Source organism: Mastigoproctus giganteus, chromosome 8 (genome assembly GCF_048544385.1).
Source record: "Mastigoproctus giganteus isolate SK-2022 chromosome 8, ASM4854438v1, whole genome shotgun sequence".
NCBI lineage: Eukaryota > Metazoa > Arthropoda > Arachnida > Uropygi > Thelyphonidae > Mastigoproctus > Mastigoproctus giganteus.
The window spans coordinates 142,218,389-142,242,888 of record NC_143582.1 but is presented as its reverse complement, the minus strand read 5'-3'; the positions used below and the strand labels follow the sequence as shown (position 1 = coordinate 142,242,888).

The following is a 24,500-nucleotide window of genomic DNA, read 5'->3' as shown; positions in this document are numbered from 1 at the left end:
AGGCAACTGAAGTTTAACATTGGCAAATGCAAAGTACTGCATACTGGTGGAAGTAACCCCAAAGGAACGTACCAACTGGTGGTAGAAAATGGAAAAGACCTGGAAGTAATTGTGCAGTCAGATATAAAGTTTTCTGAGCAATGCAGACTGACTGCAAGGGCAGGTCAGGGGGTTTTGTCAATGATATATGCAGGAAGTTTGCTAGCAGGGAAAATGAGTCGATTTTCCCTCTGTGTAAGTCAATGGTCAGGCCACGCCTCGAGTACTGTGTACAGATCTGGAGGCCTCATTTCAGAAAGGATGTAGATTTCCTTGAGCTTGTACAGAGCACGGCAACAAGATTGGAGAGGGAAATGAAGGGTCCCTCTTATGAAGAGAGGTTTAATTTCTCCAAATTGCAGCGGCTGTAGACTAGGCATCTAGTGCGAGGCGATCTGATTGAGGTGTATAAGGCCTTGAATGGGTTGAGCCTGCTGAATTCTGATGGGATTCTTCCACTAGCTCAGATCACGATCCCTAGGGGGGCATAAATTCAAATTGAGGAAAGATAGTTGTAGAATATAGACATGTATAGTATCTTATGTAAGGCGGCTCCCAAACGCTAGTTCAACTCTGCCGTAGTACACTGTGATGTTACAAAAACTCTACAGAAATGTGTGTAATGCTATGTTTGTGGTGTTTGTGTTTGTTATGTTGATTAGTTGTTTCTGGCCGCTTTGCTATCAGGAAGCAACAAGCACCAGTGCGGTGCGTCCTGATACCCGTCTACGCCGCGAGGAGGCGGGCCACAACTGAGCACGAACTGCAGTAAACCTCAAGTGTCACGTACTGAATGTCGAAATCATTCAAAATATGAGCAAATAAAGTTAATTTTAACAATTTAAAATATAATAATAAAATAATCAGAAAAATTTAAAGATAAAAATAAGTAAAAAATAAATAAAATAAAATAAAATTCAGTAAAAATAAGTTAATTAAATGGGAAAAAAAATCATCCTGCACCAGTGTAAGGATGCAGTCCCTGCCTCAGGACCAGTCTGAGATTAGCAGGAAATAGAAGTCAAGAAGACACAGTGATGTCACTTGGCGTCATACACGTTTGTTAACCAACTGTCCAAGTCGAAGATGGTACTTGAGCTAAAAAAAAAAAAAAATGGTGGTGGTGGCGGTGGTAGAGCTGGAATAAGAGTAGTTCCTGAAATTGGGGAACTACTGATGATTTTTCCACGTCTGGCAAAGGCTTTATGTGCAAAATCTTGCAGAAGATGAAATTTTTCTTTGGAGTCCAAGAGCGTTTGGACTCCAAAACTCCTTGCCTGGGGAGAATGTTTGACACAGAGTAGACAGAGGCTGACGAAGATCTAAGTAATATGGACAGGTGAAAAGAACATTCTGCCAGTTTTCTGGGCTGCCACAGTTACAGAGGGATGAATCAGACAGGTTAAACATAGCAAGTTTAGCACGAAGGGAACCATGACCAGTTAGAAGAAAAATAGTGTGGAGATTCGGACTGAACCATTAGTATTAGTAACGGCCGCATGGTGCAAGAAAGCCTATGGCTTATGCTGCACCAGCCAAAAAAAAAATAAAATAAAATAAAAATAAAAATAAATGATAAAAATAAATAAATAAAATAAAAATAAATGATAAAATAAATAAAATAAAAAATAATAATAAATAAAATAAAAAATAATAATAAAATAAATAAATAACTAAATAATAATAATTAATAAAAAAAAGGAAATTAAACCTATCATCCTATGCGCTTCCCTTACCCGAAAGTACTATCCAGATGACCTTTGAATTTCTCCAAACTGTCAGCCTCTACCACCCATGAAGGCAACTTTGTTCCAGTAATTTATAACTCGCTGGCTAAAATAAAACTTCCTGCAGACCAATCTAAACATTTCCCCCTGTAACTTGAATTTATGTCCCCTAGTTCTAGCATCATTTATAATCTTGAAAATTTTGGCCTCATTCATTTTACTGATGCCTCTCAGAGCCTTAAACACCTCAATCAAATCTCCTCTAAGGTGTCTAGTTTCCAAACTCTGCAACCCACATATTCGAAGTCTTTCTTCATAAGGACGCCCTTTTGCCGATCTCACCAGGCGAGTTACCCTTCTTTGAACCCTTTCAAGAAGCTCGATGTCTTTCTTTAGGTGCGGTCTCCATACTTGAACACAGTATTCCAAGTGTGGTCTAACATAAGCCTTATATAATGGGATTATCACGTCCCTATCTCTACTTGCAAAAGTTCGATAGATCATCGATAAGACACCATGGGCCTTCCTTGCAACCTGTTTACAATGCTCAGAGAATTTCATGTCTGACCGTATCGTAACACCCAAGTCCCTTTCCTCCAGTACTGGGTTTAGTTGAACTCCACCAAGTGAATACGTTATTTTGAGATTAATGTTTCCCAGGTGTAATACCTTACACTTTGTTGGATTAAAGCATAGCTGCCATTTTTCTGACCATTCCTGAAGTCTATCTAGGTCTCTCTGAAGCTCAGCTTGACAGTGATCATTAACTACTCTACCAATTTTAACATCAACTGCAAATTTAGACATCACGCCTTTTATCCCTTTATCAATGTCTTTTATGAAAATTAAAAACAACAGTGGTCCTAATACTGATCCTTGGGGAACCCCACTTCTTACATCAACCCAATCTGAGGAATAGAGATTTATCACAACCCTCTACCTCCTGCCCTGAAGCCATCCTTCTATCCATCTAAGGATTTTCCCAGTGATTCCAACCTGTTCCAGCTTATAAAGCAACGCTCATGTGGGACTGAGTCAAAAGCTTTGCTGAAATCTAAATAAACAATGTCGAAATTTATTCCCTAAATCCATCTAGTGAGTGACCCTTTCGAAATAGCGAACCAGATTTGTTAAACATGATTTTCCCTTTACAAAACCATGCTGAGTATCCTTAAGAATTTCAATTCGATCCAAATGATCCTGAATTCCACCCCCTTGATCATTGCCTCCATGATTTTCCCTACTACTGAAGTCAGACTGACAGGTCGATAATTTCCAACTTCAATTTTAGAGCCACCCTTATGTATGGGAGATACATTTGCACTTTTCCAATCCAAGGGAATCTCCCCAGAGTCTAGTGATGCTCGCATAATTAGCCTCAATGGTTCAATGCACTCGCTTGCCGCCTCCCTTAAGATTATAGGGTATATTCCATCAACTACAGGTGCCTCACTGGCCTGTAGGCTTGAAAGTTTTTTCATTAAATAATCTTGCGAAATTTCAATATCATTAATTACATATTTTTCAACTTCGCTCCCACAATTTCCCATTGCCACAAAAGGTTTTTCATTTGTAAATATCGATGCAAAATAACTGTTGAGTTCATCTGCAACGGCAGCTGGTGTATTTATTACTATCCCCTTTCCCTTACGTAAAGGTCCGATCTGGTTTTCCCGGTTCTTCTTGGCATTTATATATGTGAAGAATTCTTTATCCCCCCCCCCTCTTTGCTCTGTTTACTAGTGATTTCTCATAAACTGCCTTTGCCTGTCGAACCTTTTCTGTGGCTCTATCACACATCACCTTGTAGCTGTTATAGGCTTCAGTACTTTTTATTGCTCTGTAACCTTTCCATGCCACCTTTTTCTGCTCAAGTAATGTGGCAACTTCACTATTCATCCAACTTGGAACCGTTCTCGTGGAGTATTTTTTTTAATGGTATAAACGCATTCAAGGCATCTGTGATTAATGTTTTAAAAGCGTACCACAGTTCAATTGTATTCATTCTCTGCGCGATATCTACCCAGTTAATAGAGGCCATGTAGTACCTTAAGGCATCGTAATTTCCTTTTCTGAAATTAAAACCCATTCCTTTGCCTTTTACTTCTGCTACCTCTCTCGTCATCATCCACCGTAGAACTCCGTGATCACTTCCTGCTACTGGTTCCTCTACTGTCAGCCCTGTTATGTCATCTGATTCATGTGTGATGATGAGGTCTAGGATATTCTTTTCTCTAGTACTTTCCCTGACATGTTGATACAAATAACAGTCATCTAGTTGATTTAAAAATTTTGTTCCCCATGTCGAGTTTCCTTCCCATTTACTCCAATCAATTAGAGGGAAATTGAAATCACCCATAATAAGGCATTGACGCTTACTTGCCCATTCCATTTGCATGTAGAGGCTTTTGTCATAATCGTCAAAATCGCCTGGTCTGTAGATTACTCCTACTCGCATTATACCTTTGTTTCCAACTTCTGTTCATTTTACAATAGACTTTTGTAAGGCAAAGGACAAAGATGGAATAAATTTTCTTGTGACCATACCTTTTGAAGAAGAAGACCACCGGTCTTGCCAGAGTTGAACGAGGTGGTTCCAGCAACGAGTTTTTTTTTTTTCGGTTTTAGGATCGCAGTGGATATTAACAGTGAAGTCTAAAAAGTCAACTGGAATGGCATGTCTAAAGTAATAGCAAAAACAATTAGCGATTTGGAGATCCAGAGGTAGGCAACCGTTTAAAACCTGGAGCGCAGCCTGTCGAGACAGTGCGACAGGTACGACTCATCATTAAGAGCATACGTCTTTGGTTAGAGGAGAGTTTGTTTTGGGTGGCAATCTTCTTAGTATACCAAAACCAGGCGCCAGCGCCATAAGTACAAATCGGAACAAACACTACTTGGTACAGAAGATGAAGGGTATGATGGTTAATACCCCAGGATTGATGCGAAAGACAGACAAGCATAGATGTATACTTGGCTATTTTATCATGAAGGTGCAAGATACGTTTCGGAAAGTTTAACTTGCCATCTAGAATAATATCCAAAAATTTATGCGAGTCAACCATGGAGAGAGAACGACCAAAAAGTTTAATAAACGGAGGCCTGAAAATGTTAAGGTTACCCTTAAGATAAAGAAGCTTAGTCGTGTTAGGAGAAATGGTAAGTTTATTAATAGCGGACCAAGAGCACAGATCATTCATAATGCTACTGGCAGTACTTTCCAAAGAAGCACGAGACTTACCAAGGACAAGAAGGGTTAGATCATCGGCATATGCTATTTTAGAAGCATTGAGAGTTGAACGGAGAAGCCACTCATCTAGAACCAAATCTCAGACTAGTGAACCAAGCACCGAACCTTGTGGGCATCCTCGAGAGACAGAATGACTAAATTGCTGATTTCCAGAAATTACTTGTACAGAACGGTGGAGAAAGTAGTTGCAAGTTAAGTCGTAGAGTTGTGAAGAGCATCGAGCAGCCCTGAGGCGAGCAAAGAACTGTCCCACCAAAGGGAGTCAAAGGCTACAGAGAAATCTACGAAAATAGCCATAGCATATGCATATTTAAAAGTGCAGTTGTTTACTCTAGAGAGAAGTTCAACCAAGGCCTCCTCAGTTCCACGGCCTGTACGAAAGCCAAACTGGTCGGAGGATTTTAATGAGCGTTCAGTAAATAGACAATCTAGACGGGCAGCAATAAGTCGCTCAGGAATTTTACCCAGGTTGGACAATAACGCAATAGGACGATAGGCCTTAGCAGAAATAGGAGCACCAGGTTTGGGAATTAATTTTAACAATGCCGTCTTCCAAAGTACAGGAAAAGTTGCCTCGTTCAAGCATTTATTATACATTGTGACAAACACAGATGGATAGAGTTTGTGTAGTCGCTTAATAAAAATGCCCTCGAAGTTATCAATTCCAGGACAGCTATTATTATTGATTTTGGAGATTGCCAAATCAACCTCTGCCTGGCTGAAGCAGGGAGTGGATTGAGAAGTAAGATAAGATGGGCACTGTTGAGAGATCTAATTTATTGGTGAATAGGAAGATCACAGCAGGGATCATCTGAGGGAAGAAGTGCATCAAGTATGGCATTGACAGTACTAGTCCAAGTCAGTTTCATCATTGTGATAATCAACAGACTGGTAAATTTCTGGAGGGTGAACCTTGTTTCTAGAGAGATGATAAACCAAACCCCAAGGGTCAGAGTTATCTGAGATTAAAATAAATGTTCTCCAAGTGGATCTTTTACTGTTCTTTATGGCCTTGGCACATTGCCCTTTGAGGTTGCGATATTCATTTTTTAGCTGCTCAACGTCTGCGGTTGGCCAGCTCGTACGGTATCGTTGGAAGGACCGGCGAGCACGGAACACACGACGGCGTAAGATGGACAAGTCGTGACTCCACCACGGTGTTGGATTCTTAGGCAGCACTTTCCTTTTAGCAGCACGAGAGCAGGCCTTAAACAAAGCATCCTGGACATACTTTGCATAGTCAGATGCAGATTAATTAGCAATAGTATTCATCATAGAGTCCGTGAATGAGAACTGAAGAGCATCATCAAAACGAGGCCATAATATACATTTAAGGGAGAAGCGGCGAAGGTCCTGCAAAGGCAAAGAAGTGTCTGGAGAGGAAGACTTAATCACAAAGGTAATAGCTCTGTGACACTAGAGCAAATGCCACAGTTAACAGAACAGTCAGAAACAGTGGTAGCGTTGGCATATGCAGTCACAGTTATGTCAATATTGCTCTCTCCAGACGTAGAGTTGAAAGTACAAGGCATGTCAGGCTGGTTGAGGTAACAAGGTGATAAGAAAGTAGGCATTCTTCGATAAGTCTGCCTTTAGCGTCAGAGGAGGATGAGAACCAGAGTAGAGACTTTGCATTGGCATCTGACATGATAAAAAGGTTTGTAGGACCAACAGTAGCAAAACGTTATCAGGGTATTGAAGATAAACAGCTAGAGGTCGAAACATGAATACAAACAGCATGTTGTGTGGTAAGGCTATTGATTTTGACAACATTCAGATTAGCGTTTTTGATAACAAATGCAGAGCATGGCTCAGCATGATCGGGCTGAACGACACGCATGAACAGAGGGTAGCCAGAAACTTTTCTTTGATGATAATATGGTTCTTCAAGGCCAGTCAAATTGATGAACATCCAGGTATTGTAGGACCAACAGTAGCAAAACGTTATCAGGGTATTGAAGATAAACAGCTAGAGGTCGAAACATGAATACAAACAGCATGTTGTGTGGTAAGGCTATTGATTTTGACAACATTCAGATTAGCGTTTTTGATAACAAATGCAGAGCGTGGCTCAGCATGATCGGGCTGAACGACACGCATGAACAGAGGGTAGCCAGAAACTTTTCTTTGATGATAATATGGTTCTTCAAGGCCAGTCAAATTGATGAACATCCAGGTATTGCCGAACCTCATCTGCGACTAGACGAGATTTGTGTGCATTAAGTTGAAGGATATCAGGAAGTTGAAGGAAGTCAGAAGTAATAGAGCCGTTTGCAGTAGCAGAATGGTTATAAGATGCATTACTCATAGTCGGTTTTTAATCTTATCAGTTCTTTAGCTCTTATAAACTCTGGGCATTGTGACTGGAGTGACTGGAGTCCTTTCTAGATTTGCAATTTGCAGATACTGGGGGTTCAGATTTACTTGGGCATTCGCTAAACACATGGCCACGCTTGGAGCAGTGACCACAAGTGGGGGACTCCTGTCGACACGTGGTAGTTGTATGGCCGAAGCCTAGGCATGTGTAACATTTTTGTCACCACAACAAAAGATCTAAATTTGTGTGCAGTAAACCCAATGTAGAGACGCTGTAACTTGAAAATTAATTTATATAGCCGAGGAGAAACGCTGATGACCCAATTTACAATACTTTTGGATGTAGACTTAGTGGTAAATCGAAAAGACAGTTCCTTTGGTAAGATCCTCAAGTGTAATATAGAAGTCTTGCAGATTTTTGAAGTAAAGATGTTCAAGAAACTCTTCTTTGGAGAAGCCCTTCTCCACGTCAAAAATATGTATGGCCGGGTCAGATTTTTTAGGGGGTGATGAGGAGATCCCCACTCTAGACAAGGCTGGTAAGGATGCAATCTTTGCTGCATCAGCCTCAGAGTCAGTTTCTATAACGACGCCCTTATTACGAGTAAGCCTCATACTTTTTATTTTAATGTCTCACATTTTCTTTCAATTCCTTGGTCACTTATGATTTGACAGCTTGGCTTTTACCCAGATTGGAGTTTTCTTCTGCCTTTAGAATAATAATATTCTGTTGGGCAGGAGCCGAAGCGGGCTTAGTTGCAACAGAGGTCACTGAAGAAGAGATTATCTTTAGTTTTTCAGGTGCTGGGGAACTAGGCGAACCATGTATAACTTGAGCGTAAGTCAAGATGGAGGAATCAGGGGGTGTAGGAAGAGAGACATGTTTTTCATTTTCTTCAAGTTTAGTCAGAAGCTTTGCGTTCTCTAAGAGAAGTTTATTTAAAGCATGTTCAAGGCCAGCCCAGTACCGAAGAACATTTTTAGACACTTGTTTAGTCACTTTGTTAGATTCTTTAAACAAATAATCCTCAAGATCCTTATGTAATAGTTCTGCGGCTTGCTTTGGTGGAAAATGAACAAATGGTATAGGCGGGACCTTTTGAGAAATTCTATTTTCGGAAGAAATGGTTGTGTCCGCACTCCATGAGGATGTAGTAGATTGCCGCATAGGAGTGTCATAAGTCGAATCAGCGCTTATAGAAGCATCAAGTTGAGGCTGTGTAGCAGAAGCACGGTTATCAGGCATTGAAGTATGACCAATGGAATCAAAAGCAGTTTCACACACAGATGGAGAAAGTGCGAGGGAGGGACAGGTGTCGCATTGAGAATTTAACGACTCAATTTCTGAAGATCCTAACTTCTTCAGTAGACTGCAAGGTTGCGCATTGGAAGAAGCAGTAGTGTTGTCCGAAGGAACGTCACTAGAAGTATCATTATTATCAGTGTCAGTTGCTAACAGCAAAATTAGCTGTTCTTGAGTTGGAGGGGACTCCCCAACAGTTGTGTTGATAGGCATAGTTCCCAGAGTCAGTGAAGTATATTAACAGAAGTAACAAGTAGTATTTCTTGGCAGAATATAAGTAATATTACAATATTTTTTTATTAATTTATTCAGTAACCTTTAAAGCAAGAAAATTCTTTTAACATGAAAAACTTAATAGATCTTCGAACAAGTGCCTTTAATGTAACTGCTTACCAGTTGCTCTATGGCAAGATATTTATATAGCCATATTGTTCTTTACAAGTTCAATATTAGAGTTAAAGCTATGCTGATTTAGGCAGTGCATTTCGTGTGAGTTAAATTCAGGTCTAGAAATACAGTTTTATTGTTTTCTCCTGGGCGAAAAACGTCAGCTTTCGCTTTCGCTGTGTCTCCCGAGGATTGGAAACAAAAGGCTAGGGGGGAGGAAATCACTTTATAGCAGGAAGAGAACAATAGACTAGACTCTAGGATACTTGAAAGCCCTTAGGCAGTCAAAGAGACCAACGGTCAGCGATCACCTTGTTGCGACGGCAGACAGCAGCCGAAGCGACACAGTGAGTATATATTACGCACGCGAAAGTTAGAACAAAATTAAAATTAAAATACTCATCTCTGGAGTCTTGTATCCAAAAATATTTGTGAGGAAACTTGCCTTTGCCGATCGGGCTACCCTGGTGGGTAAAGTGACTGCCTGGCAACCCAAAGATCGCGGGTTCGAATCCCTCCTCGAGCTTGGATATTACGATGGTGCCGTACTCTCCGATTGGACCTCACGGCCACGATACACGAAGGAAGCAGGAAAAAACTGGTTCCTTCGTGTATTGCTTACATCATACGATAAAAAAAAAAAAAAAAAATTTGCCTTTAGCCAGCAGGTGGTTAAATCCTGGAACAAACTTCCATCTGTCGTTGTGGAAGTTGATAGCCTAAATAAATGTAAGGGGAATTGGATAAACTTTTAGAGGAATGGTTGTGTGAATTTTTCTTATTTATTATTTTTATTTTATTTTATTATTATATATTTTTTTTTTTTGGCTGATGCTACATAAGCTCATACGCTTGCTTTCTTGCATCACACGCCTCTATTACTAACTGGTCATTAGCAAACTAATAAGTGGTTGGCTTCTCTAGTTTTCACATATGAAATAAAAAGAGTACGTATCCATTAGATTATCATATTTTATTTTTAATGCGATTCTTGTGCTGTATCAAAAATTACGTGGCCTGCCCAGGTTTTTCTGCTACTTACCAGCACGTTATTATGCACAGATTTTATTATTAATATGTTCTGGATGTGGGGAGTAAAGACATCAATAATAAATTCCTAACTTTAACATTACTCTCCATAACGTAATACATAAGATTCTTACATTTAGCCAATAGCAAAATTTCCTACCAGCTTTAGGTGAGGCTCTTTTTATATATATATAAATTAAATACTGTAATTGTAATGCTAGAACGTTGGTAAAAAGGACAGAAAAGAGGGAGAGAAACAGGAATCCTAAGGAACAAAATCTGCAAAGTGAAATATAAGAAAATATGTGATTTGCAAGTATCTGATAATTACTTTCGAATACGAAATTTTAATCCATGATAAAATGGAATCTCCAGTTTCCAAAATGTGTAATTTAGAAAGGTCGGTGGTGAACTAAAGAGTTGCACGCTGAGGCATATACATTTCGGGTATGCACATCCAGTTCCATGAATGCGAGTTGCGCACCAAATACACGAACGAATTTCGGCCTTTGTTAATTTTATTTATTTTTTTTCCTTCTTACTAACACTTAGCAAACCAGACTTATAAGTTGGTGTCTGTTCTACTTTTAATTCAGCAATGATGTTCAAAACATAATTTTTAAATATACAGGTATTTCAATTAAATGACGCCGTGGTTTATCCACTCAATTTTTTAGTTTTAAGTAATTTGTCGCCTGGACCTTTTGTTGTCATATTTAAGCTGAAGTTTTTAATTTTTTATGGTAATATTGGAATAAGTATTATACTTTAAATTTTGGGATTTCTAATTTAATTTTACTTAAGAACTGTTTTTTCTCAATGGAAAAGTTGCTTCCCATCCTCCATTTAGTCTAAAAATATCATGCATGTATTTCTGAAAAGAGCATAAACCATTTTATTTGAATAATAGTAATAAATTGCGAAAGTCACTTATTTATTATTTAAACAGCTGCAAAACTGCAAACAAACGTTCCTTAGTGTGCGGCAAACATAAATAAAGTTACGCATCTCCAAAGCAGAAAGCTTTGTGAAAACTTCATAGGACCTACCTCCACCAAGGTCGAAGTGATGGCCGCGGCAGAGGATGGCGTCACTGGTTTCGCGACCAACTAAAACTGAAAACAAAACTGAAAGGATTGAAGATGAGAAGCACAAATCAATGCTAACCAGGTCGTCCACATCCCTTGCTCGATGAAAATGAGAAGCAAAAATCAAAGCTAAACAGGTCGTCCCCTTCCCTTGCAGGATGAAGATGAGAACTAAAACTATTCAACATAATGCATCGAGTGTGGTTTAGGATAAAATTGTTCACGTTCGGCCCTTAGGCACAGGGGTTGGTTTGAAAAGTCAGAGACAGTCTCCCGATGACGACAACGGAACAAGTGGTTCTTCACTTGTTCCGTTGGGTACCAGAACTGAAGGGCAAGACCACCCAGGCCAACCAACTGGAAGTGCTTCCTGAGCAACTGCGCTAGTGACCACCGAAGAAGAGCCAACGCATGAAGTAGAGCATCGAAAAGAATGCGTTCATCATGCGAGCATATTACGAAGTAACCAAGCTAGAGACCGATATGACAATGTACAAGATGAAACTATGCACCAAGTGGTTGAAACGGTTCCGACTATTTAGGTCACCGAATTGACAGTGAAGAGCAGAGCAGAGACGAACCATGAAGAACCTGATAGCTCATGCAATTTTGACAAAAATTAAGCGGTATGTGAACGACCAACTACAAAGAACAAGGAATACAGACACAAACGAAACAGAAATAGAGGAGAAACAGCCAATCAAGAAGTACAACCTAGTGCAGCTGAAGTGGAATGAAACGAGGTCGCCATCTTCAGAATAGAAGAAGAGTGGAGGAAGGCCGTAACAGAATTCGAGGGAATGGACCCCACAAAGACCCACTCCATACCGATGCAGGGATCCCCCCAACAGAATCCTCTGGCAAGTCACAGACCACCTCGATCGGTGAATAATACCGGATTACTTCAACAACAACGACGTTACACTAGTTACCATCCGCACAGCCATTTACTCTGCCACTGTAGCAGCCACCACGATGAACGGAAGAGAAACCAAAACAAAACGTAAAGACTAGGAACCACCAACCTGGGAAAGAAGGCTATAACAGAAGATAAAAGATCTAAGAATAAAGAGGCCAACTGACACAGTATTAACGAGGTAACCGAAGTAAGAAGCTGAACAGAAAAGTGAAGACCATCTCCAAGAAAGACAACGTCCCCAGCGAGAACGAGACATACAATCAGAATATCGATGAATACCTTAACACCCACAAGTAGAACTTCGTGGCACTCAGCAAGATACTTCACCAATAGAGAGTGAGTAGGCCCAGAGGAAAACAGAGAACCTTTTATTTGATGAAAGCGAGAGAGACTTCTACAGGAAAATCAGACAGGAGGAGAAAGAAGGCAACGGATATTACTGTATGGCACAATAATGGATATTACGATGACACGATGATGGATATTATGGCACAATAATGAAGGAAATTGATACAAAAAATAATTCTGATATTATATATTTCAATTTCAGAAAAGCTTTGAATACTAAACTTCGAATACAATAAATTCCACCTAAGGCGGCTGCACAAATTGGAACAGTATGGTATTAGAGGCAAGTACTGCTGTGGATGAAGGGATAGTTGAATGGGAGAAGACAATGGTTATCATCGGGCACCGATTCTTTTTTGATCTTCTGACTGGAATCTTTTTGGTCTTCAATTATTAATAAAGTTCCCAAGTTCATCATCTGGTCCATTGTAGTTTTCTGTATTTATTAATGATATTGATGAAGGTATATCAGACTTAATGCCTAATTTGCAGACGATACGAAGCTTGGCATAACGGTTAATCAGCACTAGCGTAGCTACCGTTTTTCCGAGTCCGGAGGTAAAGAACACGTTCGGGCTCCTACTTAATTAATAAAAATTGCAAAAAAAGGAGACAGCCGAAGACGCCGGGCCCCTAAAGGGCCCGGAGGCAATTTCCCTGCCTGCCTATATGGTAGTTACACCGCTGTTAATCATGGTATGCTACTGCAACAAGATCTGGAAAATTAGGCAGACGGGCTGAGAAGCTGCAACTGAAGTTTAACATTGACAAATTCAAGGTATTGTATATAGGTAGCAGCAGTTCTAGAATAATATGCTAACTGTGTGGTACCATTCTCTACTACCCTGAGTGTGGTAGTACCGGATTATTACTGTATGGCACAATAATGGATATTACGGATATATAACCTGGGGATAATCGTGCATTCAGACTTTTGAATTTCCTGTGTAGTGCAAACGGGCTGCTAGGAGTGCTCATCGAGTTTTGTCAATGTTATATACGAATTTTGCCAGGAGGAAGAAGAAGAAGAAGATTATTCATCCCAGTGTATAAGGCGAACGGATAGATTTCGTCGCATTGCATACAAGTCTGGAAGCCTCATTTTGGGAAGAATGTGGTTCTGTTGAAACAGTACAGAGTTTGTTTGTTTGTTATTTGGTTTCTAGGAGCATTACCAACTAAGACCATATTGCTCCGGGATATGCGGTGGTCATTCCCTGACCTTTCCGCATCCTCCGTTTTTGGTGGTGACGGGCTCGAACCCCGGTCTAATCAAGAAGCGTGTGCTGCTCCTTCCCACCTGGCTACGGAGGCGCTTACAGTACAGAGAAGGAAAAGAAAAAATTGCTCTTACAGTAAAGGCTCGAATCTGGAAATGCAGCGTCTGAGACTAGCATCTGTGAGGAGATCTGCTTGAGCTGTTTAAGGCTTTAAATAGATTGAATATGCTCAATTCAAATGGAGGTTTCAGGACAGATGTGCAGAAATTTGGCTTTAGTTGAAAGTTGGAACAAACTTTCATCTGGTGTTTTGGAAGTGGGAAGTTTCAATAAATTCAGACAACTAAATAAACTATCAAAAGGAATGAACAAGTGATATGGGAAGTGTTGTGTTTTTTTTTTTTTATGATGCTGTATAAGCTTGCTTTCTAGCGTCATTTGCCACCATTAATACTAACATCGATGCCGTTTACTCAACATGAGTTGAATAACCTAATTAAAGATTTAGCCTTCTCCAAAGAAAGGCCGAACTTCTCGTCTCTAAACTAAAGTAGAAATACATGGTTAAAAAGAATGTCAAGGTATCTTACTATCGAAAAAGAAACCTAAATTTGGTGGCATTCTCTGCTCTGCTGCTGCTATGATATCAATGGAGTTTTAATGGGTCAGAAATACAATTTATATATTTGGCGCTTCTTCATCGTTTCCTCACAGCAATGTTTGAAAGCCGTTCTCTTGCATGACGAGAAATTAAAACCATCCATCCTCATTGGCGGCTCTGTTCACCGCTACCGATCGATATCAGCCCTGGTTCATGCTTCTTTGTGGCTCGCCTCCTTATGGTGCAGACAGGCTTTGCTGATCCTTCAGGCGTAGACAGCAAGGTTTTTTCCCTCAGAAACTGGGTTTTTTTCGTCCAGCAAAACAGGCAAATCGACCAGAGAACACACGCAATTCACAGACACGAATACGGGTTAATATAATCATTTTACGGGTAACCCTAATATAGTAATTTAGTAATTTGATCACTTTTCTGATGGCAAAGAGTCAGGAAACATCTAAAGAACTGAACGATACACGTTGCACAAACATAAACCCCAAGGGCTCATATCTGGTGAGTATTGGCTTGGCACACTCAGGGTCCTGAGCTGAATATCATCATTCTCTTTATTGGTGATCCCCCCCCCCCGCTCTCTCTCTCTGAGTAACTGAGGATTTTTTTTTTTTTTCGTATGGTGCAGCAAAAACCTCAAGCTTCCTTGCACCATATAGCTAATAATAATAATAAAAAAAATAATAACATTCCTCACATTTTTCGTCGTTAAGAGGAATCAGTTTTACCACAGCAGACGTTAAATAAAGTTCCGGAGCTTATTTACGTAACGTACAATAGGCCTACACGCTCTGTCCCCTTTAGATTAATGGAGTATGTAAATATGCCTACATATTCTGTTCATTTAAATGAGATGTGCAATAAAATGAAGACACTACTCGCGACAGTTCAATATAGCACTTTTCAACGTAATATCTGCGGTGACCTCATAGTTATTGGTATGTGAAAGACATGCAAGGAGTGTTTACAAAATATTGTTTCCAATGCCTGTGGGCAGCCGTTCCACCTCAGAGCTGACAAGCCTCAACTTTTAAGCACGTATGAGCCTGAGATGAGTTGAGTACAGCATGTTCCGTTAGATCCAGTGAAGTTTCCCTTCCACCTCTGTACATTAAACGATTAACTTCACAACTGGGTCGTCATGTCTGCAATACTAGGGTACCTGCCCACCCACTGATGATAGGCCAATAGCCTTGAAACATGTCTGGGGAGCCTGATATTCACGGAGTTTCCGAGAATGGGTAACAACAATCTTCTCTACTGGGGAAGCGTTACCTATTCGAGGAGTTTATGAGTTTTTGAGTGGTGTGAGTTGAAGAAGTTAGTCCCTTTCATTCTTCTACATGTTTCTTTTTCCTCTTCCACTCTTACTATTACTTTCCCCTCTATCTTTTTTGCTTTCTAAGTCTAATAGGGACAAGTGGATAGTAGAGCTATTATCCCACACATATACAATAGCCTTGAAACATGTCTGGGTGGTGGTACTCACTGAGAATAAGTAACAATAGCCTTCTCTATTAGTGAAGCGTTACTTATTTGAGGTAGTGCAGTATCATGGCAACTCGTCGTGAAGGCAGAGCACAATATGAGAAAGAGCAAACGATGCTCACAACTACTTTGTAGTTTTTTAAGAGTGTCTATGGTGTATCTAAACACCGATATTATATAGATATTAAACTCTTAAAGTATTATGCCACGTGCATTTAATTATTTTAAATATTAAACTTGGTGTAGTGAAGCGTTTTATGAAAGCGATGCGCAAGACGAATTCGAGAGGATTTCATTACTTAACTGAGATTTCCAAAGATGAATAACGCGAAAGTGAAAGAGGGAATCTTTTTAAGATCTCACATCAGAGAACCGCTGCAGGATGAAAGAATTTGTAAAACATCTCAGTGTATTAGAACTAAAAGTATGGCAGGCTTTTAAATGGTTCTGCAGAAATATTTTGGTTAACGACCAGTCTCTCAAATACCGAAATGGATTTCAGAAATTGCTTTATATATCAATCAATGCATTAAAAATAAAGAACAAAAAAGTACATGGATATTTTTCACTCTTTTTTTTTTAAAGAATTTGGAGGTTATTCGAACCGTATTATGTTCGATAAAGGTACTGTGGTATTTTTATTTTAGCGATATTTGTGCAACTTTATTTTCCTGTTAAATTCCGAGTAGTGCCATCTATCGGAAATGTTGTTAACTTCGCCACTATTGTTATGTAGGGCATGCAAAATTAAAGAAATTAAACAGTGTTATTAGTGTTTTTTTTTTTTTTTTTTTTTTAAATACCAACTGAAATTGGGATGATAAAAGGAGTAAGCTAACAGTAGTTTCATTCTGGAATGCTTTGTCTTAATTTAATTTATTTTGTATACTGTATTTTGAATTTAGAGGTAACAAAAGTGCAAGATTTTTCAAAATAATACAAGGCTATAAAATTTCTTATCGCGTACATTTTATTATTATTATTAGCCATATGGTGCAAGGAAGCCTGAAACTTATGCTGCACCACACCAGCAAAAAAAAAAAAGAAAAAAATTCCGAGAGAGAGAGAGAGAGAGAGAGAGATGATATCCAGCTCAGGACCCTGCGTGTGCGCAGCACATATTAACCAGATATGAGCCCCCGGGATCACAACAGTATCTTGTGTGAACCGATGGGTAAAGCAATATTTAGAATCGGCTCTAACGTGTACAAAAATGAGTATCCACCAGAGAAGGTAGTGGTCGCTACCGCGACGGGGAGCCCGCATATTTGACATTCAAGCAACTTTCATAACGCGCTTCACCGTTTGTTAGAGTATTGTTCCATATAAAATTTGAGGTTCTAGTAAGTGGTTTCGACTCAGTTTTTCGTACTAGAACATCCAGATCTGACGTTTCCAAGTGGTCCAGCGTGAATTGACCATGGCTCAAGACCCTACTACTACTAAATACAGTTGTGTTCATTGTTCAAAATAATTATTGTGGTCTCCTCAGACATTTGTATGGTCATACTGAAGTCTGGACAATATTTTACCCAAGCCTTCACTTGAGAGCATCTTTTGAGGTGTCCAATGGGATATTTCAACCTTTCCCAATTCTAGACCACTTGAAACGATTGTTCCTCTCACAGCTAAGTGTAACCTGCGTCATGAGCGGCAACAAGACTACAAGGCGTTCCAACCAATTGGACTTAATTCTGGATCAAGTTGTTTGATCCTCCTTGTGATTCTTTCTTAAATTCTGACCACGGTCCGATTTGAGATCTGTTCAAATCAGCAATCTCAGTTCTTAGCTCTTAAAAACATGCGATGAGAAGAGCTAATTTCCACCCATAAAATATCTGGATGTGTCTTCATATGAATGAAGACACATCTTAGAAGTGTCTCATCGCATTGTCTGTTCTTGAACCCAACTAATGGTCTATCTATTAAGTAAATGGATTATTATAGTTGCATCATATGGTTCTCCAAAAACAGTTAGAAACATCTTCAGCTCGAGAACATGGATTCACCATGTTATAGAGCTGAAGTGGATCATCTTAACAAGAGTTCTCAATGAAAACAGCAATCCATAAGCGTTGGAAACAATTTTCCAAAAAAAAAAAAAAAAAAAAAAAGACGATTTCCTTCTTGTAAGAACTAGGCTATTTTTAAATGACAAAAATTCCTGGTGTTCAAGAGTCACTTCATTTTCATATCACCAATTGGGACGACATCTTATTCAGAAGAATGGCCTAGCCTTCCAGATCAGCTTGACCCTCAGATGAACTAATATTTGAAGACATCCTAGGAATCCAAATTAACTTGGACCTATACTCAACCATAACAGACAGGACCCATTGTCATCAATTTATATATCTAAATAGCAGCTTTGACCTCAACCCAATCCTTTAAAGCTGTGTGAGCAGACCGAATATCCTAGCGTATGCTGAGATGCCTTGGACCAAATATCAACTAGCCCCTAGTCAACACTATCATTGAAATTCTCTCTCAATGCATCTTTTTGAACGATGGAATTCTAGCAAAACACTTATATCAAACAAATATCCAATCCCACATGTCTTCTACAATTACTAGAAAAGAATCTTCTAAATATTCTCATAAGACATATACACATCCAGATGCCCTTCTTCAAATCCATTTCCCATTAACGAACAAGTCAACTACTTTTCGACCATCACCCGCAGCATCCTCTCTACATTGAAGTAGAATTTTGTGAAGTTGGACTACATCCTTTCCTCTGACTACTCAAAGACCACTATTGCATTGATTGCACCCATTGATTGATGCCAAGAACGGAACCCAGTAGTGTTGAAGAGAATATTTGCATGACAAAATATTTTTCAGCAAAAGCAGCTTTTTGCAATTTTTTTAAAGGTCCTGAAACGATGCTCAGTTGAAAACCGTCGGTGATAAGCAGTAATGGGACAGCGTTTTGATGAAAGCGAACAGTTTTAAATGTATATCTAATTATTGTGGGTTTTTCCTACATTAAAACTAGGTTTAAATAATAAAAATGGGCGAAAATTAATTTCTTTTAACATCTGATTATAAAATAAATAAATTTACTGTAATATAAATAAACCAATATTGATTTTTTTTTGTACAATGAAAGTACAGTATTATATTAAGAGACAACCTTTTTTTTTTTTTATATATTTAAAATATTATCGAATTTTTATCGGCCGCCCGATTCACCCATACCTAGGTACGGCACTACGCCCCCTCATCCCCAGGGGCTCATAACTGGCGAGTATGGGCTTGGCACACCCAGGGTTCTGAGCTGGATATCATCATTCTTCTCTTTCTTGGTGATTCCCTTCTCTCTCTCTCTTACTCACTCTCAGGGTAACTCGGGGAAATTTTTTTTTTTGGCTGGTGCAGCATAAGCCTCAGGCTTCCTTGCACGATTATAGCTAATAATAATAATAATAATATGAGTAGTCTGAGAAAGAGGATTCTTTCATCAATTCTTATGGGACTCCTAAATCCTGTCATAGACCTTTTCCTCTTTGGAAAATTATTTATCCGTCAGGCATTCTTTAAATAAATTAATAAATCGGTTTTTTCCACATAAAAAAAGTTTCTTTTGGACTATATTATTATTATTATTAGCCATATGGTGCAAGGAAGCTTGAGGCTTATGCTGCACCAGCCAAAAAAAAAAAAAAAAAAAAAAATCTGAATTACCACGAGAAAGAGAGAGAGTGTGAGTAGAAGGGAATCACCAAGAAAGAGAAGAATGATGATATCCAGCTCAGGACCCTGGGTGTGCCCAGCCCATACTCACCAGATGTGATCCCCTGGGGTATATGTTTATTTTCAGAGTTCTCCATACCACAGTCTTTGTGTGCAATTTCGTTGGACGTATAAGCCAAAGGGAAGAGGGTTGGTTATAATTAGCAATGGATGTATAAGCAAAACCATAAATTGAGAGATGCCTGTATTTTAATTAACTACCGAGAAGAATTAATTCTAAATTTTTGAACGTACGGAATTGAAAAATGTTTACCTATACTCTGCTTGAAGAGGTGGCGCTGTTGATTGTTTCACTCCCTGAATGTGTGCTTGTGATAGCTGTTGGGTGTAGCTATCGAACTGTAAATAGTTGAAAATGGTTACTTGTTTTAGGTATTGTGATGTTATTAATAACATAGTTTGTAAAGGAATAGTAATAGTCTCCCTTTTTCTGTATTCAGTAGAAGGGAAAGGTCAACCGATTTCTTTAAACGAAGATACTTGGTCTGAACTACTCGACGGCGAATGGATGGTGGAATTGTAAGTTCTTTAATAATTGTGTTTTTTAAACGGTGATACGTACATCTCGGTTGCATGGAAGAAGGCGTGGGATCCCTTCGGTACCTCTAAAATATATATATTAAACAGTATATTATGTTGCGTTCTTCATGGAATGAGGGACGAAACGGTTTTGGTTACATGGTTCGAAAATGTTGAGAAACTGCTTAAGATCACCGTAGTGTAGTGATTGCAGTTGATTATAAATTGTGCTTACTTTCAATTTCTGCGTAATATTGATGTTTTCGATTAAATAAATAAAATAAACACTGAATTTTAGTAGGGTGGTCTGATGTTCCATTCGCAATTCATGCATTTCATTAAATTTTACGAGTTTAATTAATGTTTGTACTTGTAGTCTTATGGTAGGGTTGTTACTAAATTGGAATTCTTCAATTTTCCCAAAATTGAAGAATTCCATACTCGATTTCACTGTGAGTTTTGTTTGATCAAAATTGTATGCTGCCATGTGAGTCAGCCATTATTAACTGTGCTGTTAGTAATAGTTATTATAAACCCAACTTGTCACTAAATAGTTATATCAGAGTATAAAAACATAATATATAAATAAAAAAAAACAAACTCTTAATCATTCCCACCCAACACCACAGTTAACATTGTCATATCTGAAATCATCTCAGCATATGGTACTCAGAAGTGATTACCTCATGTCCAAATTTTGCACTGTGTATTTCTCCAAGGAATTTGAAGAAGGCATGGTTACATAATTAAAAAAAAGCCTTTTTGACGTGGAAGTGGAGGTAGCTGAATTCAATAATATAATGAGAAAAAGTACTTGCAGGGCAGTTTATTCATGTGTGTAATTAAATGTCAGTATCTTGTCCAGAAATTTCTTTAGTAGGAGACATTTACAGGTTTTTGCATATAAACATATATAAGCTTAAGTTATATATTAAGTTTATATGCAACTTTTATATATAAAATTATACATAAACATAAGTTAAATGCAAGTCTTTTTTTTTTAGTCACATGAGATGAAATAAATGTTCAACTCTGTTTGCTGGTATGCATTTTCCCTCAGAATTTCTTTCCAGAGAAAGAACAGTAAATGTATCGGCTGTCTCTCTCTCTCTCGCTCGCTCGCTCGCTTGCCAGGTTTTCATTGCCACGGGCTGAAGGTTAAGGAGAAAACTAGTTTGCTACTGAGTAGGGTACCCTTAACTGTTGGGGATTTTTGTACTGATGTTTTATCCCTTCCATTAAGGGAAAAGTACAAGAAATTGTGAGGCCCTATGACACATCAAATAACTCAAAAATTAACCAACTACACTATAAAAAAATACTGGAGAGATAATGTGATGTTTATCCCACCCAGAGCCTAATGATAAATTTCTAATATAATGTTTGGATAGCATGTTTCACAGATTACCTTTATCAAAATCATTTGAAGGAGAGCACATCATCTGTGTTAAGCTTTGAATCTATAACTAATCTACAACAGATCTGTGAAACATGATTTTTAGACTCTGTTAGTATTAAATTGATTGTAAACTTTACACAAGCGAGTTGCTTTCAATTAAAGTGTTTTGATAAAATTTATATTAAATTAAAATAGCATTGCGAAGAAATCAAAATAAATAGCATTTAGTTATTTTGTCATAGTGGACAATAAATTTGTAAAGACTAACCTATTCTAAAAATAAATCTGAATTTGTTATACTAATAACATCATAATTTAGAAGCATTTTAATGTTTTTTATTTAACCAAAATTATATCTAACAGCTTTACTATGTAATGCAGTAAAGTGCATTTGAAGTATGAATAATTTGTGTTTACTTAGCTGAACTGGAATGCATAATGCTATTTTATATATAGGTTAAATGATTGATAGTTTCTGATTCCACATCACTCATGTAATTTACACTGAAACGACAGAATTCATGGGATACCTGTTACTGGGAAACTGTCACTCCCTCTTGCTAGTGGACGAACCCACCACTTGGCAAGTATATAGGTATGCTGCATTCACGTAGCAGTAATTTAATGCCAACATAGATAAATGCAGTGAGTTAACTGACTTTGAAAGAGGGATGATAATGGGTGTCCAATGCATGGTCACCCTATCGCGGAGGTGGTACAAAAATTGCACTATTCCTGTCTGGCAGTACCAAGAGTGCATTGGGAATACGGCGTTTCCAGATTAACATATCGTGAAGAGTGCTGTAGGCAGAGAAAGGTGTTGGACTAATGTGGCTGTCGACGTCTGTCTCACGTTGTTTCAGGAGAGTGACAGTGGTACAAATCACTGCCGACTTCAAGGAGGAAAGTGCCAGAAACGTCTCCACCAAGACCATCAGGCGATCATTAGCTGCAATAGGTTATGGGAGCTGCCAACCTACCAGGGTCCTATTGCTAACACCACAACACAGGACTCTACACCTCAACTGGATGAAGGAACATCAGCACTGGACCTTGGATGATTGTAGACGGGTCTCCTGGTCTGATGAGTCTCATTTCCAGTTATTTCAAGTGGACGGGAGGGTACATGTCTGGCAGAAATGGCATGGAGCTATGCACTTGTCATGTCAAGTTCAGGAAGGTGGACGGTGGTAATGGTCTGGGGCGTGTTCAACTGGCACACGTTGGGAACTCTGAATGGTCCAGGTTGCATGTCCATTCTTGCAGACCATCTGCATCCCTTCATGGTCATCGTGTACCCACAGGACAATATGCCTCCCCACAGAGCCATGGTGAGTAGAACATTGTTCGAAGAGCATCCAAAGATTTTACCACTGTGGAATGGTCTCTCCCTGCTCACCAGACACGAACCCTGTGGAGCATCTTTGGGATAGTCCATTCGAGCTTTGGATCCTCCACCCAGGAATGTGATGGAATTATGGACAGGGGTGCAGCAAGCATGGATGGAAATACCTGTGGAACACTTTCTTGAATGAGTTTACTCAATGCCTCACAGTATGACTGCCCTTATCCGGGTTAGTTGGCCTACCCGTTACTAGATCGGTATCTCATGATTTTTGTCCATTCAGTGTATTGCACCAATTTATTTTCATAGCAGACTAAATGATTTAGTAAGTGATAAGACTGTTGAAATTCTTGTGTTTTGTTGCTGATATATGTAATATAAAACAGATTTATCCTTTGTCATTTCCATTCTTGAATGGAACATTCAAGAATATAAATTCATAAATGTCATTCACATTCTTGAATGGAACATATATGATTATTGTTTAGCATCTGTATTTTATTTAAGTGTGCTTTCATTTATGATAATTAATAGGTATTAAATTTGAAACTTGTGAATTCTTGATGATTTATTTTTAATTTTTTTTTTTTTTTTGTTCTGTTGGAGAAGTGTGTAATGGTTGAAATGTTGATTCATTTTAAAGAGTAATATGTGTAATAACAGAGTGCTGTGATGATTGTTTGGTTTTTATCTTAGCAATTTATCAAGTATTTTTTTTATTTATTTATTTATTTTTTTTAAATAAAAAAAAAACCCTTAGGATAAAGTATTAGAGAGAAATATGTAAGTTAACTTATAATTAAAGATGACACATTCTACTGCATAATGTAAAAATATTTGTATGAACACTAATGGTAGTAGCATTCTGTTCCTCCAGTAGGGCCAGAGTAAAAATATTTAATCCTGATGGTTTAGTCTTGTATGTGCTGCTTTTTTTTTTTTTCCATCCGTTTGTCTTTCTATGCTTATATTCACAGTTGAAGCAAGTCGTTGAATCACGTTAGTGCACTAGCTATTGATAGTTGAACTGTTGATGACCCTGCTTGGGTTGCTGACAAATTGAATAGGTATTTTGCATCTACATTCACATAAGGAATTCTTTAGGGGTGAGGATGCCAGAAGTTAATCAAATTCTTAACAGGGAGCTAAATGACTTTGTGAGAACTGAAAGGAAAGTGGAAGAGAAATTGTTGAAGCTGAACATAAAAAAGGCACCTGGAGTGGGTGGGACCTATCCAGTCATGTTAAGGGAGGCAGCAAAAGAGGTAAACCCTTACACAAAATTATGAGAGCATCTTTGAATTCAGTGGTGGTCCCTAGGGACTAGAGAAGTGCAGTTGTATCCCTGATTCATAAAGGGGGATCGAAAGGTGACATGAGTAATTGCTCACCCATTAGCTTAACATATTTTCCAGGGAAAATAATTGGGTTATTGGTTAAAGAGGTAATGCAGGATCATCTGGACAGGAATGCAGTTATACTGCAGTCACAGAATGGATTTTTTAAGAATGCAAAAGTAACCAATCTGATTGGTTACTGTGATGCAGTGACCAAGGAACTGGATGCAAAAAATGATCTTGATATCATATACTTGAATTTAAGGAACATTTTTGATATCATTCACATTAAAGGCTGCTGTACAAACTGGAGCAATGTGGCAACAGTCATCAGGGTGAGCTGCTGAAACAAGATTTAGGAAAATTGGGTTGATGGGCTGAGAAATGGCAGTTGAAGTTTTAACATTGACAAATGTG

At 38.6% G+C, this 24,500-nt stretch overlaps 1 protein-coding gene across 1 annotated transcript in view; it reads left to right on the top strand.

Annotated features, from left to right (window-relative positions):
* Positions 1–19,792: 19,792 nt before the first annotated feature.
* LOC150081865 (thioredoxin-related transmembrane protein 1-like) overlaps positions 19,793–24,500 on the top strand; it is a 117,176-nt gene continuing 112,468 nt past the window's right edge. The window contains exon 1 of the mRNA XM_090379773.1: positions 19,793–20,002. Within this exon, the coding sequence (XP_090235899.1) occupies positions 19,839–20,002 (164 nt within the window). The 5' untranslated portion in view covers positions 19,793–19,838. The remainder of the gene's footprint in view (positions 20,003–24,500) is intronic.